This window comes from Dendrobates tinctorius, unplaced genomic scaffold (assembly GCF_039654945.1).
Source record: "Dendrobates tinctorius isolate UK_male_01 unplaced genomic scaffold, ASM3965494v1 ptg000177l, whole genome shotgun sequence".
Taxonomy (NCBI): Eukaryota; Metazoa; Chordata; class Amphibia; order Anura; family Dendrobatidae; genus Dendrobates; species Dendrobates tinctorius.
In genome coordinates this window covers 2,403,918-2,419,476 of record NW_027361844.1, presented here as the reverse complement: position 1 = coordinate 2,419,476, position 15,559 = coordinate 2,403,918, and the positions used below count along the sequence as shown (strand labels likewise).

The window sequence follows — 15,559 nt, the reverse complement described above, 5'->3', positions numbered from 1 at the left end:
AAAAAAATTACTTTGGAAACAATTTTTTTTATTTTTACAAGGGTATTGGGAGAAAATTAACCACAAAATTTGTTGTGCAATTTGTCCTGAAAAAATCGTGCAGAAGCATTGGAATATTTTGAGGAATGACAAAGTCATAGGGGAATCTTTGCCGACAGACCCTAGGTTTATCTTTAGGAAGGCGCAAAATCTGGGCAATATGATAGCCCCCCTATCTCTAATCCTCTGACCAATATTGCATTAAATCGAGAAAAATTACCAGTCGGTTTCTTTCCATGTAAAAAATGTGGTCCTTGTAAAAAACTGGCTATTAAAAAACAATTGGTGATCACCAATAAATTTGCAGAGGTACAAATTAAAGACTTCATCACATGCGACACCACAGGGGTTTTGTATGGGATCACCTGCCCATGTGGGAAATTGTATGTTGGGCGCGCTATACGCCCGATGCATGTAAGGATAGCTGAACACCTGCGCAATATTGGGAACAAATTTGCTGGCCATCCCCTTTCACATCACTTTACTAATTTTCATGGAGGCTCCGTTAAGAATATCCAAGTTACCGGTATAAGAGTAGTTAAAAAAAAGTTTGAGGAGAGGTAACTTTATCCAACAAATGTCAAGGGAAGAAAGCAGATTGATATTTGAAATGAATACATTGGCTCCCAATGGTTTAAACAGTGAAATTGAATTGTTTGCTTTTAATGTATGAACACAGAGGCGGGAACCCGTGGGTATATAAGTGCTTATTTGACTTCTATGGACCATCTCTGAGGAAGGAATCTGACGATTCCGAAACGCGTAAGACAGTATTGTGGTCTAGTCCGCGCTCAGTAGCCAGTCACGTGGTTATCCACGTGACCGTGACGTCACGCAAGGTCCTGCAGGGATCGCTGCACCTTGCTGGCTCTGAACTTATACGCGCTGTGCATCCGCCGCCTCTAGCGGCTGCCTCGCGTGTAGGGGGACGTCTGTCACCGGCCGGGACAGCGTCTGATACTCACGGTTGTGACCTGCACTCTAAAGGACCTGAGAGTAGGTACCCGAATCCAGTCTGGTCCGTCTGAACTGTTGCCTAGAAACGGTGAACTGTGTCTCGTGGATTTGGACTGCGGGCTTCATTGTCTGAACTATCGCTGCTGGAATTGTTGCTTTTGCATTGGGTCACTTTTGGAGCCAGGACTCTTCTCAATCATCTCGCATTCCATGTGAACGAAGGTACCGCTCTGTTTGTGTTGTGATTTATCTTAGCGCTGTTTCTCAATTACTTTGTAGAACAGCATGGTGCTAGTGTAATAAAGTGCAGGAGCTGCGTATGTCACCACGGAACAGACAGACCAACAGTTAAAGGGGAGGTTTATTTACAGGGATTAACACTGGCAAAATAACAGTGCAAGTATTGGTAATAGGAACACAGTCGAAAAGGCATAAACAGAATTAAACAGTATTATACAGAGTTTTCTTATGAAGGAACTTATCAGTCTGAAGGGGTCTTGATTGAAGAGTTGGACTTCTCCCACGTTGGCACCGAATCACCAGCGGTGCTTGTTGTCTGAAGTCTATCTGTACTCTATGGTCTTTACAATCCTCCACTGTGGTCTCAAGGGTTACTGCAGGAGGCAGAGGGGGTACTGGACAAACGTTGTCCCCTCTGCTCTGAGTCTTGTCTAAGCACAACAGCCTCTCACAGGGGAAACAACACTCCGTCCCTTGTTAAATCTCTCAGCAGGAATCACAGGCTTTGCACCAGCACTGCGGGTACCGAGGCTACGCGCGGGGGTCACGGTCCCTGCACGGATCACTGTCTCTGCACAAACTGCTGTCTCCGCACTAGCTGATGTCTCTGCACAGACTGCTGTCTCTGAACTGGGCACAGTCTCTATACGGGGTCAGGACACACCTCATCTGTCACTGCAGACTCAAGCTTCACATAGTCATAGGCTACGGTCTCTGCATTGGCCTCAGTCTCTATACGAGCCACAGTCTCAATACAGGCCTCCGCCTGCGCGGGTCTCAGTCTTTCCACAGGGATCAGGATGCACCTTTGCTGTCACTGCATTACACGGCCTCATGTACTCATGGTCTGCAGTCTCTGTGCGCGGTACCCCGGTCTTTGCCCTGTGAACGGGAGCTCTGTCTCTCTTCCGGTCTGCATCAGTGTACTCTCCCAACTGCTGCCCAGGCTGCTCTGAGGTTTGTGCACGTGCTTTTCCCCCTCTATGCCCGGTTTTCTTCCTGTGCAGCACCACTTCCTGCTCCCCGCTGCTACTGACAGGACCATGATGCAATCAGTCCAGGTACAAAAGTCTTCCCCCTGACAACCCTGCTGCTCAGCTATATGGTTCCGGGCATGGAGCAGAGGAGATAAACTTTCTCATCCTTCTCATGCTTCACCCCCTTATACTAGTGTGAAGTATTTTATGTTTTATGACATCAAAAAAGTCACTTGTCCGCCAAGAGGTGGAGTTGGCGCAGACAGGGGCTTTTGAGGAAAGTATCATGGATTTTGAAATTAAACACTAGATATACTAATGGTATGAAAAAAAAACAGATTAGTAATTCATCTATTAACCTTGATTATGAATTTACTATCTTTCTTACTAATTTGGATATGTAAGCTGATGAGTAGAATTGATCGTGTTAGGCATCGGATTCCGACCTCTGCAAAGGAGGAATCCCCAGCTTTGCCTTCTGTGGTCTCCCATTCAGTCCCGACTGCAGAGGAGGCTGCTCAGCAAAGGCGTCGTTCCCAGCGTCTTGCTCAAGCTAGTGTGGTCAGGTTGGTTGCTGCTGCCACCTCTGGTCCAGCTTTAGCAATTCGCACTAGACAGCAGAGAGCAGCTCCAGAGGCTAAGTCCTTTTTGCAGCCTACTGAGCATGCCCGTGGGGCAACCTCTCATTGGAGGTCGGAGGTCACATACTCAGGTCCTCAAGCAGCTCGGATTGGACCATCAGGAAGGTCCCGGAAGGACGCTGCTATACAAGGCCATGCGCTAATATAGACTCTGATGGTTAGTTGTGTGTGTGATGACCGATGTATGAGACCCCTACCCTCGGATGTGTATGAGTTAGGGTTTAAGGAGATAGTCAGCGCCAGTAGTGGCATAATCTATGTGCCACAGAGCATCCCGATCTCCACACAAGTGTTAGCGGCAGTCAGCACAAGGCACCACTGGATCGCATGTGCAGCAGCGTTCCTCACAGCGGCACCGTGCGCAACTCAAGCGCTTACCTCCCCGCTCTGGGTGGTTAGTGGCATCTGCTGAACCGGTGCATTGCGCACGTGGTGCGACTATATTATTTAGTTTAGGCATTGCAGTTGTGTCAAACGCTAGTGGGACTAGAGGGACTCTACCCCTGCGTCCTTGGGGCAGAGTCCTGTATCTCTTAACTAGTGTTCACCTTGCTGAGCCCTGTGAAGTTAACAGACTCCAGCACTTGTGTTCTGCGGCTCTGTGCAGTAACAGAGTTCGCTCCTGTACACACCGGATCAGCAGTTACCCCGCAGGTGTTCAGTCAGTGTTCGCCATTATCGAGCAGCAGTATACCATCTCTGCACAGTGGACTCCGGGTTGCAAACGCAAACGCACCTTACTGTTATATTTTATTTGGTGCGTTCCGCCAACCCTAACAGATCGGACCCATGGAAGTTCAGGTTCAAGTATCCAACTCAACTTTAGTCCCAATACTTGGCATAGCTGTGATGGCTCTAGAAGGGCCCATAGCCTAAAAGCTTGTTGATTGGATGTGCTTCAGCCTTTCAACAAACTTTATTTGGCACCCAAACAATACAACAGACTTCCGGAAAAAGTCAGTGTTCAGAGTTTGACTGGTACGAACTCTAAGTTCATGTTCCCTCATCTCTATTGATGAGCTTTGTTCACACGTCTGGTTTTGGTCAGGTTTTTGTTGGTGCTGTTGTGGGCTGGGAGTGTCTCTAGGACAGAACAGGTGCTTTCTCTGAGTTTTCCTCCCGGGTTTTAGCATGCAGACATTGACACAGATTGATGATCGGTAGCATACATGTGAATGAGGCCTTATAGTGACTTTTGGGTGGTGCAATGTTTAGTTACATATGTGCTTCCAATCGTCATCATCATGACTTGCCGAGGATAGGTTGCTAAGGGTTTTAAATTGTTTCTAGTTTTACTTTTTTCATTATTCACTATGACTAAGAGCGGTAACACACCAGAACCTTGTCAGATGTTATCTATGGAATATATGCAATAATGCGACATGCTGTTTTTTTTCAATCAAGATAGAATAAAATTTGGATATTTTTATACAAGGATTTGATATGTGCTGCTTTCTGTACTATTTGCACTAATCCATTTGATGGTCTGAAGCTCTCCCACAGCCTAAGGCCAGCTACTTTCAATATCAGCAGGAAACAGGATTATAAATGTTATAAGCCCAGATATTTTTCATGTTTTTTTCGTATGCAAGATTGAGTGAGTGGAGGTAGACCAACCCCTTGCAGTTGCACCCATGTCATGGGCTGAGAAGTGTGTTTGTGACAATTTAATACAATGGAACCTGACAGATGACTACTAGAGTTATCCTTTAATTGACGGTTACTTTTTAAGCAAATTCCTGTTGTGTGAACCGGTGAATTAATAAGTTATCTGCTGTTTATATAATTGGGTGACTGGAGGAGAAAATTGCCAAGTGGATTGCTATAATAATGATTATGGGACTTTTTAAATTAATGTAAAAACATAGCACTATTGTAACTGCTTCTATGTAAATCTGTGTGTTTGTCTGCCTTGCAGAAAGGTGTGTGAGCAATGGGCCACTGAAGGCACAATGTCATCTTCAAAAATAGAAGGAGGCGAGTGCATTGTGTAACCTCTTTCACACAGCTGAAATTCTTTATGTGCACTATGTCAGTGCTAATTTCCGCCTTTGCAATAACTTGTGTTCTGCTAAGAGGAGGGCTATTCAAGAATAAAGATATTTATAACATCCGTCACTACAACCAATGGCTATTTATTGGGCACTTTTCTAGCTATTAGTTTTAAAGGTCTTGTCTAGGCTAATAATTTTAATGATCAGTTCATAGGATAGGTCATCAGTATCAGATGAGTGGGTCTGACAACCGGCACAACCTGATATTGGCATTTATCAGATGTGGAGTCACATGGATGTAAACAGTGGGTGGAAATGAACAGCACAGCTCTGTACTTGGTGTAGTCACCACTGCCGAGAGCTGTAGTTCAGAACCTATTCAAGAGCTGATAACAACTGATCCGACCTCCACTGATCTGATAATTGAAGATTATCCTCATTACACCGCACAGCCACTTTACTGCAGCTTTATCTGTCTTGAACATGACGAAAAAATGGAGAGCCCTTCTAGTTAGTACACTTGTTCAAAAAAGATACATTTGTAACAAACTAGAAATTAATAAATCTTCCCACCTAGTTAGGCTAGAGTTACAGGTCTTTCACTTTTGTGTTTTCGTATTTCCCAAAGAGCATTGCACCTAGGATTTCACTGATTGAGTGCCTTTGCTGACTGCCGCAGTGTTTTCTTTGACTGGTCTCCCTGAGGTCAGTGATTGTTTCGTGATGTTGGTCTACTAGGCATTGCTCCCATCTAGCCAGAATTCTACTCCACACTGATGAGAGGCAACACCCTGAAACAGCTGTCTGTGGATGGATACCTGGCCTTGGTATTTCCCTTGTCATATCTGTAAACTCATAAAGAGCTGGATATTGACTTAAAGGGTCACTTAATATGGTGGTAATGGTGGTTTCCAAAAGGTGCCACCCCTTGGCTGGGTCCTTCCCTGGAGGAAGATCTGGCTAGTCCCGTGTTTGAGACTCTTAAATGAGGCTCCATGGACTTTATTTGCATATTCGTATTTGCCAGGGAGCATTGCACCTAGGATTTCACTGATTGAGCGCCTTTGCCGGCTGCCGCAGTGTTTTCTTTGACTGGTCTCCCTGAGGTCAGTGATTGTTTCGTGATGTTGGTCTACTAGGATTTGCTCCCCTCTAGCCAGAATCCTACTCCACACTGATGAGGGGCAACACCCCAAAACAGCTGTCTGTGGATGGATACCTGGCCTGGGTATTTCCCTTGTCATATCTATAAACTTGTAAAGAGCTGGATATTGACTTAAAGGGCCACTTAATATGGTGGTTTCCGAAAGGAGCCACCCCTTGGCTGGGTCCTTCCCTGGAGGAAGATCTGGCTAGTCCCGTGTTTGAGACTCTTAAATGAGGCTCCACAGACTTTATTTGCACTTTTGTGTTTAGGGAGACACATTTCAGAGTATGGCCCCCATACACTTTAGATAGCTATCCGCTGAACAATTGTTCGGCAAATTGTTTGGCATGCAGGTATCTCACCAACTCTGACATACGCCAAATGCTCCTGTGTTCTCTATGAGAAGGCCGTGTGGCAGATCTATAGAGAACAAAAGGATTGGCAGCCTGAAATTTGACATGCTGGATCCGTATCTCCCCAACAATCATTTATCAAGGGCCCCCATGCTCATTAGACTGTTGCCATAACCCTTTGATATTGGGGGGGGTTCAAATGACTTGAGTCTAATGTGTATGGGATCCTTAAAACCTAGATGCCTGTAATTAGGGAGCTAGTGCCTGATTGATTCTGACTGTCATTTGGCAGCATAGCTCTCCTGATAGGTTTACTTTGTACATTTTATGTTAGAAAGACACTGAACCCGATTCTCTAAAATGTTACCTGGAAAATCTGTAACGTTTTTGGTACTTTTTTCTCAAAAGATTTGATGGCGCTGAGATGCTCTGGTGCTTTGATAGAAGATTTGATCTACAAATAAAACATCAGGAGTGATTGACAAATAATAAATATCATATGTGCAAATTCAGACTTCAGTTTCAAACTATTTAATACTGATTAGAAACACAACTAAAGTCTTAGAGACAATTTATTTCTCTTCATGTACTGATAAGAACTGAAGCCACCATGGTGGAATATGAAGGTTTCCAAAAGTCTACAGGGGCCTGATTGGAGAGAAGTCATAATAACTGTAGGGAAGCAATCTAAAATTAGGATGGAAAAATATGTTTACACCTATAAATGCAATAAAATGACCCTTCCTGGCAAAAATGTTACAATATTTTGTGTCTAGATCAGGGGATAAAGGGGTGGCACATGAAAAAGAAGGTCAAGTAACACCAAAAAGAAAATTCTGATGCGACGCATAGCCTCTTCGGGCTTAAAATATGTAAAAAGTGTATCAGCTTATTTTTTTTGTGTTGAAAATAATACAATGGCCCCGATTCATTAAGATGGTGTTTGGCATTTTTTTTTCCTCATTAGCCTTAATGAATTAGGCGCATCTTATTCCAGTGCTCTCTTCATTAAGAGGCATGAGCCTCTTAATTAATTTGATGTATCATTCAACTGCTGTGTGCTTCTGCCAGAAATGTACCCCAGTTATGATTTACCTCACTTTTGTGATGTGAAGTATGATGAATTTGAGTGGTGTGCTTGGCCAAGCTCCATCCCGACTAAGCTGCACTCACTTTTTAAAAAGTTAGTGAAGTTGGTTGGGGCTCGCGTACAAACCCCAGTCTCAGCTTTGGAACATTTCCAGTAGTTTTATGCCAGAATTCTGGGGAAAACTGATTTATTGAAATAGCACAGAAAGAGGATCTAAAAATCCTCCAATAATAGAAAACAGCAAAAAAGCGGAAAGGTTTACCCGTCCAGGCCTCCAGACAAATGCACTATCAGGATGCAGTGGACCCATATAATTAAGATGGCAACACAGGTGCAAGAATACCGATGAAACAACCGCTCACAGCCTACCAATACATGGAGGGGGTGGTTGCCTGATATGTTAATGCACAATAAAAATCTTGTATGCGGTGCTGTTCACACTATGGCAATGCACAGCATCCAGGCCAGCCTAGTAGTGACACCCTTCTATTATCTCAGGCGGGCTGCCCAGCGCTATCAAAATGCATGCCATGTGAACAGACACCGCAGTTTACAAGACCAAATGTGCCCAACTGCACTCTGAATAAAATGTGCAAAAAACTAATTAAAAAATTTTGGCCAAAATATCAGCTAATACTCCACATTTTTTAATGTGTTCTTTGCACTTTTTATTCAGGGTGCAGTTGGACCCATTTGGTCTTGTAAACTGTGGTGTCTGTTCACATGGCATGCATTTTGATAGCGCTGGGCAGCCCGCCTGAGCTAATAGAAGGGTGTCACTACTAGGCTGGCCTGGATGCTGTGCATGGCCATAGTGTGAACAGCGCCGCATACAAGCTGAAAATATCAATGACTGGTTTGTGGTGGAATCCAAATCAGGAACCATAAGAAGTGCTGTCACTGTGCACCTTAGGGAATAGGGAGAGGAGTATGTGTAAAATACTGGTGAGGGTTAAAGATGGAACTGGTATCTAGTGTAGAGGGGTAAAAAAATCCCCAGAGGGCTTTTAACAAAAGGGAGACTGTTAGGTCATGTATTTTAAGGGGAATAGAATAAGTAAAAGAATAGCAGAAAAAAAGGCAGCTACATTTATTACCACCAGGTTACAAAACTAATGCACTACAGGATGCAGCAGCCCCCACGATAAAGGCAGAGGCAGCACAGGTGTAAAATACTGATGAAACACTCAAACCCAATCTTGTGGGGTGATTGCCTAGTATTAAAAATATACACGGATAAGACTTGTATAGGGCACCAGTCACACAGGTACAGGCAGTGCACAGTGCTGGCTCACAGCTTATTAGTGATGCTTATAATATTAGATCAGGCTCGCTGCCCAGCACTTTGTAAGTGCACCCCACAAGGACAGGCACCCCAATTCCCCCAGTCAACAGTAAAGGGCCTGGCTGCAAAAAAATTACAATAAGATGGAAAAGATGTATAATGTGAATAAGGCCGGTTTCACATTTGCGCTTTTTAAGCGCACGCACGGCCGGGGGTAGCTCCGCCCCCGAGCCGGCTCTCTGCCCGGCGTGCCCGCCCCTTGCTTGTAGCGCCGCCTCCTAGCGGACAGCGGCGCCTGCGATCGGCGCACCCTATCTTTAGCACAGGGTGCGCAGATCGTGCGCAGGCCGTGCGCTAGTTGCGCTTTGACCTGCGCTGCGCACTTTTGACGGTGCGCCGTGCGCGCCAAAATCGAACTTTTCGGATTTTGGCGCGCACGGCGCACCGTCAAAAGTGCGCAGCGCAGGTCAAAGCGCAACTAGCGCACGGCCTGCGCACGATCTGCGCACCCTATGCTAAAGATAGGGTGCGCCGATCGCAGGCGCCGCTGTCCGCTAGGAGGCGGCGCTACAAGCAAGGGGCGGGCACGCCGGGCAGAGAGTCGGCTCGGGGGCGGAGCTACCCCCGGCCGTGCGTGCGCTTAAAAAGCGCAAATGTGAAACCGGCCTAAGGTTTTATTCAATATTAAGGCAAAAATACACAAGTCTTGCCACCCACGTCAAGGGTCCTCGTTATCTTGGAAGTCCCTAGAATAAATGCAAAAGTGAAACACAGCAAAGGAACAATATTTTATGTCATTTTGCTGTGTTTTGCTTTGGGATAAGTCAAACATATTAATGGTGAGCATGGTGGATCAATTAACACTTTTGCTTTGCTGCCCTGAGGTCCTATGTACATACACTCCTTGGTGGGATATACCCAAGACAGCATCTCTACATGGAGTTTGTATGTTCTCCCTTTGCTTGCATGGGCTCCTACACTCCAAAGATTTACTGATATAGTATTCAGATTGTGAGCGCCACAATAAATAAGGAGTTAGGGAGTCATGCAGGCACTAGGTGAGGATGTATATGGATGAAGTAGCGGTGAGTGTGTAATATACTCTCCCCGCTATGTAGGACTGCGGCACCAAACTCTTCTTGCTCAGTTCTCTGATCGGGTTGCGATAAATGAAGAGCTATTCTGAAGGGGGTTCAGTAGTGCAGTAGTCGCTGAGTAAAGAAGTCTCTTACCAATTGTAGGCATGACTCCTTTATTTTTAATTTATTTTACTCACTTGTATAGCGCCATTAATTCCACAGTGCTTTGCAAACATTATCATCACTGTCCACGACAGGTCTAACAATCTAGATTCCCTATCAGTATGTTTTTGGAATGTGGGAGGAAACCGGAGTACCCAAAAGAAACCCACGCAAATATGGGGAGAACATACAAGCGTATCATTTCTATTGTGTTATTTTTTTGTATCCCTACTAATCACAAATCTATTTCTACCGTTTGAACTCCAGAAACATGACCCATGACAAAGCCAGAAGGCGAAACTAGTGGTGCATTATCGTGAGGACCATATCTCCTGAGTTTGACTGTTTCGATGTTATATAGCTCCAACACTCTTAGTATCTGAGGAAAGCAGACACTACACCTTGCTCATGGATACTTACATATATCCATGCTTTTGTATAACCAAGTAGAAATGAGGTTGCGCTCAACGAGCTGGTGAAGATATTGCTTGATTTATTGGCATGTTACACATGTCGGGCCGGGGAGTGACATCAGGAGTGCAGAGGGAGCCGACAACGATCGAAGCGCTTGGATAGCGCGAAACGATGATTGTCAGCTCCCTCTGCACTCCTGATGTCACTCCCCCGGCCCGACATGTGTAACATGTGCCAATAAATCAAGCAATATCTTCTCCAGCTCGTTGAGTGTGACCTCATTTCTACTTGGATATACAGAGCATTGTGAATTCTCAGGTCTAGCACCCGAAGCTGCCAGTTATCAGCGCTCCGAATGCCGTACACCAGCTGAGGATATACGGTAATAGCGGTGCCGTCCGCGTTTTTTCTTTCATTTTATGCATATCCATGTTTTTGTGCATTTAATCTCGAATGCCATAAATACAACACAACTTACAGGTTTATCCAGGTTCTGCAGAACTTGAAGGTAGAATTTAAAGAAGAAACTGATGATCAAAGATCTCTTGTATTCTACCTTTCCATCAGGGGCAGAAGGTGGAATAGATATTTCATTAAGAACCTGCCTGCAGGCTTCAGAGAGCATCTCATCATCCCAATGCCTGCCAAATAGAAAACAGGTCATACAAACTGGTCATTGAACAATAATTTATAATATATATTAGATTACATTATTAAATATTTTCCTGCACTAAAACTAAATTATAGTGTGGATATACTGGCAACGGCAAAATCTGCAGCTATGGATAATTGTTTTTTTTTTTATACAGTTCAATGTTTCCAACCTTCTGATGCTGCTGCACTGAGGCTTTAGTAGACCCCCGATCTGTCTATGTTTACCACCTATTGACAAATCATCAATGGAGCCGAAAGAACAGAGATCGATGCGGGACTAAAGAAGCCTCAGCAAGGAAGAAGCAAAAAGGGGATACGGTGAGTAGATTTTTTTTTTCTTTGAAGTAGTGCATTGTACAACATGCATATTATCCTGCTGATTTTGGTAGATTTGCTAAAGAAATATTGTGGGTAATATCCAATCCTTTTGGACAGGACCATGGAAGCAAACTTTAAATATTTCAGTTACATTTTTTGACATTTTAATATAGGATAGTCTATTTTCTTTCTTTGAATTAAGCACATTTACAGTACAGTCAGTTAAAGGTATGCCAAAAAGTTAAACTACACTAGATCACATAATGCAATATTTTGCTCTGTGACAAAATAAGTTTGAGATCACACCTATGTTTATCATATTGGTTTAATTACATAAAATGTAAATAAAACCTCAAAGAGTAACTAAACTTTATTTTTTTTCATTATTGTGTCTAACATGGAAAGTTATGAAAGTTTGTTATTCACTTTATTAATCGATTAAGCTTCTTTCCTGATCTAAATTAGAATTAAAGTAACCCCCAAATCCTTGCATTATCCAGGCTGTTCTTAATGTTGTGCAGCAGCCGTACTCTATGTCCATTCAGTTGGATGACGGATTCCTATAATACATGGCTGCAGTAGTGATTCATGTATGCAGTAAGCTACATCTAGTGGTGGCAACTGGTAGCCATCATGTCTTGTTGAAGGGCAACCTGTCACTAGATTAAATGGTAGTAAAAAAGGAGGTGGCACTCTGATGCACATGGATATCCATAGTGAACTTTACTTGGACATACAATTACAGCATGGAGCTGGGGAGCGAAGTTCCTGCTAGACATTGGACGTTTCGTGTTTAATTGACGCTTCAACTGACCTCAACCTTCATTAAAGGGAATCTGTCACCCCTTGTTTGAGATATCATATAATGATATCATTCAATTGTGTGTCAAATAAGGATTCTCTTAGTACTTTTGCTTCCCCCTGACCCTGCACCTTTCATGCATAAATACCTTTTTTATATCAGTTCAGATGTATTAAACTGCCACGGTCCGGTCCGATGGGCGGGGATTATTCAACTGCTCCCCCCTCCCTGTCTTGCTCTACACAAGAAGAAATGCGTAGAGCAAGACAGGGAGGGGGGGGAACAGGTGAATAAGCCCCACCCAGCGGACTGGACAGCGGCAGTTTACATACATCTGAACCAATATAAAAAAGGTATTTATGCAAGAAAGGTGCGGGGTCAGGGGGAAGCAAAAGTACTAAGGGAATCCTTATGTGACACAATTGAATGATATCATTATATGATATCTCAAAAAAGGGGTGACAGATTCCCTTTAAGGATATCCATGTGCATCAGAGTGCCACCTCCTTTTTTCCTACCATTTGCATTCAAGACACACTTTGTTCGGATCCACCCCTGTCTGCCACGGGGTTCTGAGTAGTGACGATCTTTCCTTTCTCATTGTCACTAGATTACTACTGCCTAAATCATAGGCAGGAATAATCAGAGCTTGGCTGCCTACTCAGGGGTTTCAGGTAAAATACAGTTAGAAGATCAGGACCCGTTGAAGAGCGGCAGCGCGAAACAGCCGTAGTCCGTACTCTGCACATATCTCCCGTGCCGATGCCTGCATATTCCTGAATAAAGCCTTGCATCATTGACTGGTGAGTGCCATCCTTCTTTTCTTTGCATGTGAGTTAGAGCTAGAAGATCCAGTGCTGCTCCAAGCGACTGGCCTCAAGGTATGGGAAAGACCTGTAAATCACCTATAGTGGTGTGGTGAAGAAGCCGGCTGTAGATGGCATCAGAAATTCTCTCTGAAATGTTGGAGTGTTTCAGAGAAAAATATGCCTGGCAGCAATCATGCATCCAGGCTCTGATTCACGATTCAAATGGTTTAGGAAACAGGTGACATGTTCAATTTAAATCTAGGTCGATGTGTAGCTGGGGATCTGGATCAGAAAACCAATGCTTGAAACGTTAAAATGACAACTTAGGAAATTAACCAATCTAGAAATTGTAACTGATTTAGATGAAAACCCCCATAAAATAACATTCAAGGGTGAATATTACTTTACGTATTCTAGCTCATAAAGGGACTTTCCTTGATACCAATGACAAATAAGTTCCCACAATGAGGATTTAGTGAGTTTTTGAAACTGCACATCTTCACTGTGCAAAAAACACAGCATCTTATAATTCCAGCAAAGTAAATGGGATTTTTAGAAACTTCATGCCAGTGTGCTTTTATATTTTGTGCAGCGTAAACTGACCTCCGCAACATGGCAATTACTCTTGCGGTAAATATGTGGGTTATTTCTGGATTTTCCCCATAGACGTGAATGCAATGAGGAAAATGCGCAGGTAATAAACATGTGGAAACACACTAAAAATGCATGTGATCTGCACATGACAATTAATTTCTACCAAAGATAAATAACAGGAAATATCAAAAACAAAGCAGCTTTATTCAAAACATGACATACCAAAAGGTGAAAATCTGCAACATCATAAACTAAATACTCATCGTATGAATGTAGCCTTATGATTTCTGGTCAGTGTGTATACCGATATACTGTGTATCAGATGCACCACATTCAGAAATGTCCATGAGCGTTCTATGAATATGAAGCATACTTCACAGTCTGTCCCATGTTCATTAACAATTGGAGACAAGAAAAAAAATAAGAAACGTAATAAATCTTGGAGAAATCTGCTTCTTTTTTCCGCCAGGAATGATCTTCAAAAGTCTCAATTCATAGGTAAAATCTGTATTCGGTGAAGATCGAATGTTACATTAGTGGAATAGGTGATTGAGAAGAGATGAGAACAGAGGAGATAGGGGCAGAGCTTCTCCCTCCTTATTTCCCGTCTACATAGAATCTATCTCATCAGTAGCAGCTGTCATCTCCAATCTCAGTAATGCAACAATCTGTCTTCACTGAACACAAATATTAGAAGTGAGACTTTTGAGAATGACAGATCAGTCCTGGTGGAGAAAAAAGCAGATTTTTCTAAGATGTATTACAAAGTAGCTATCACCGATAGCTGTTACTGCGCAGGTGTGGGGCCAGCACCATTTTCAAACTGATAGTTTTTTTTTTAATGAATTTATGGATACCATCAAAGAAAGGAACTAAATACACATTATTCAGGTGCATGTCACAAAATTACAATATAGTCAAAAAGTTTATTTATTTCAGTTCTTCAATACAAAAAGTGAAACTCATTATATAGAGTCATTACAGAGTGATCTATTTCAAGTATTTATTTCTGTTAAGATTGATGATTATGGCTTACAGCCAATGCAAACCTAAAAGTCATTATCTCAGTAAATTAGAAAAATTAGCAAAAAACACCTGCAAAGGCTTCCTAAGCATTTTAAAAGGTCCCTCAACCTGTTTCAATAGGCTCTACAATCATGGGGAAGACTGTTGACTTGACAGATGTCCAGAAGGCAGTCATTGACACACTCCACAAGGAGGGTAAGCCACAAAAGGTCATTGCTAAAGAAGCTGGCTCTTCACAGAGTGCTGTATCCAAGCATATTAATGGCACGTTGAGTGGAAAGAAAAAAAGTGTGGTAGAAAAAGGTGCACAAGCAACTGGGATAACCACAGCCTTGAAAGGATTGTTAAGAAAAGGCCATGCAAAAATCTGGGCGAGATTCACAATGAGTGGACTGCTGCTGGAGTCATTGCTTCAAGAGCCACCACACACAGACGTATCCAGGACATGGGCTACATGTGTCACATTCCTGGTGTCAAGCCACTCATGACCAATACACAATGCCAGAAGCATCTTACCTGGGCCAAGGAGAAAAAGAACTGCACTGTTGCTCAGTGGACCAAGGTGTTATTTTCAGATGAAAGTACATTTTTCATTTCATTTGGAAATGAAGGTCCTAGAGCCTGGAGGAAGACTGGAGAGGTAGTGATGAGCGAACGTGCTCGCCACTACTCGTTACTCGCTCGAGTATCACGGTACTCTGTGTACTCCCGAGCATTTCCGGGATTACTCGGTGGGACTCGGGTCTCCACGCAGCTTTTTTGCCGGACTTCAGAGACCCAATCACGATGCAGGGATTGTCTGCCAGGCAATGAAAAGCGGCAGCCATCTTTGTTGTGGTCGTGCAGTGATTGGCTGGCCGAACAGCATCAACAGGGGTATAAGAGACCGGACGCCATCCTGCTCGGCGCATTCAGCTTCGGATTTAGATAGTGTAGGGAGAGCTGCTGCCGAGATAGGGTCAGAATTGGGGATTTATT

At 43.5% G+C, this 15,559-nt stretch overlaps 1 protein-coding gene and 1 long non-coding RNA gene across 10 annotated transcripts in view; one reads left to right on the top strand and one right to left on the bottom strand.

Annotated features, from left to right (window-relative positions):
• LOC141054222 (aldehyde oxidase 1-like) overlaps positions 1–15,559 on the bottom strand; it is a 409,838-nt gene that overhangs the window by 161,897 nt on the left and 232,382 nt on the right. For all 9 annotated transcript variants that reach the window (XM_073551460.1, XM_073551462.1, XM_073551454.1 and 6 more), the window contains 2 exons: positions 10,857–11,019; positions 6,716–6,802 (listed from right to left, as the gene is read on the bottom strand). In XM_073551460.1, coding sequence (XP_073407561.1) covers positions 6,716–6,802; positions 10,857–11,019 — 250 coding nt within the window. The remainder of the gene's footprint in view (positions 1–6,715; positions 6,803–10,856; positions 11,020–15,559) is intronic.
• Positions 1–15,559, top strand: part of LOC141054225 (uncharacterized) — a 140,436-nt gene that overhangs the window by 89,900 nt on the left and 34,977 nt on the right. Inside the window, exons 2-3 of the long non-coding RNA XR_012221383.1 lie at positions 11,188–11,350; positions 12,763–12,955. This is a non-coding gene — a long non-coding RNA (uncharacterized lncRNA). The remainder of the gene's footprint in view (positions 1–11,187; positions 11,351–12,762; positions 12,956–15,559) is intronic.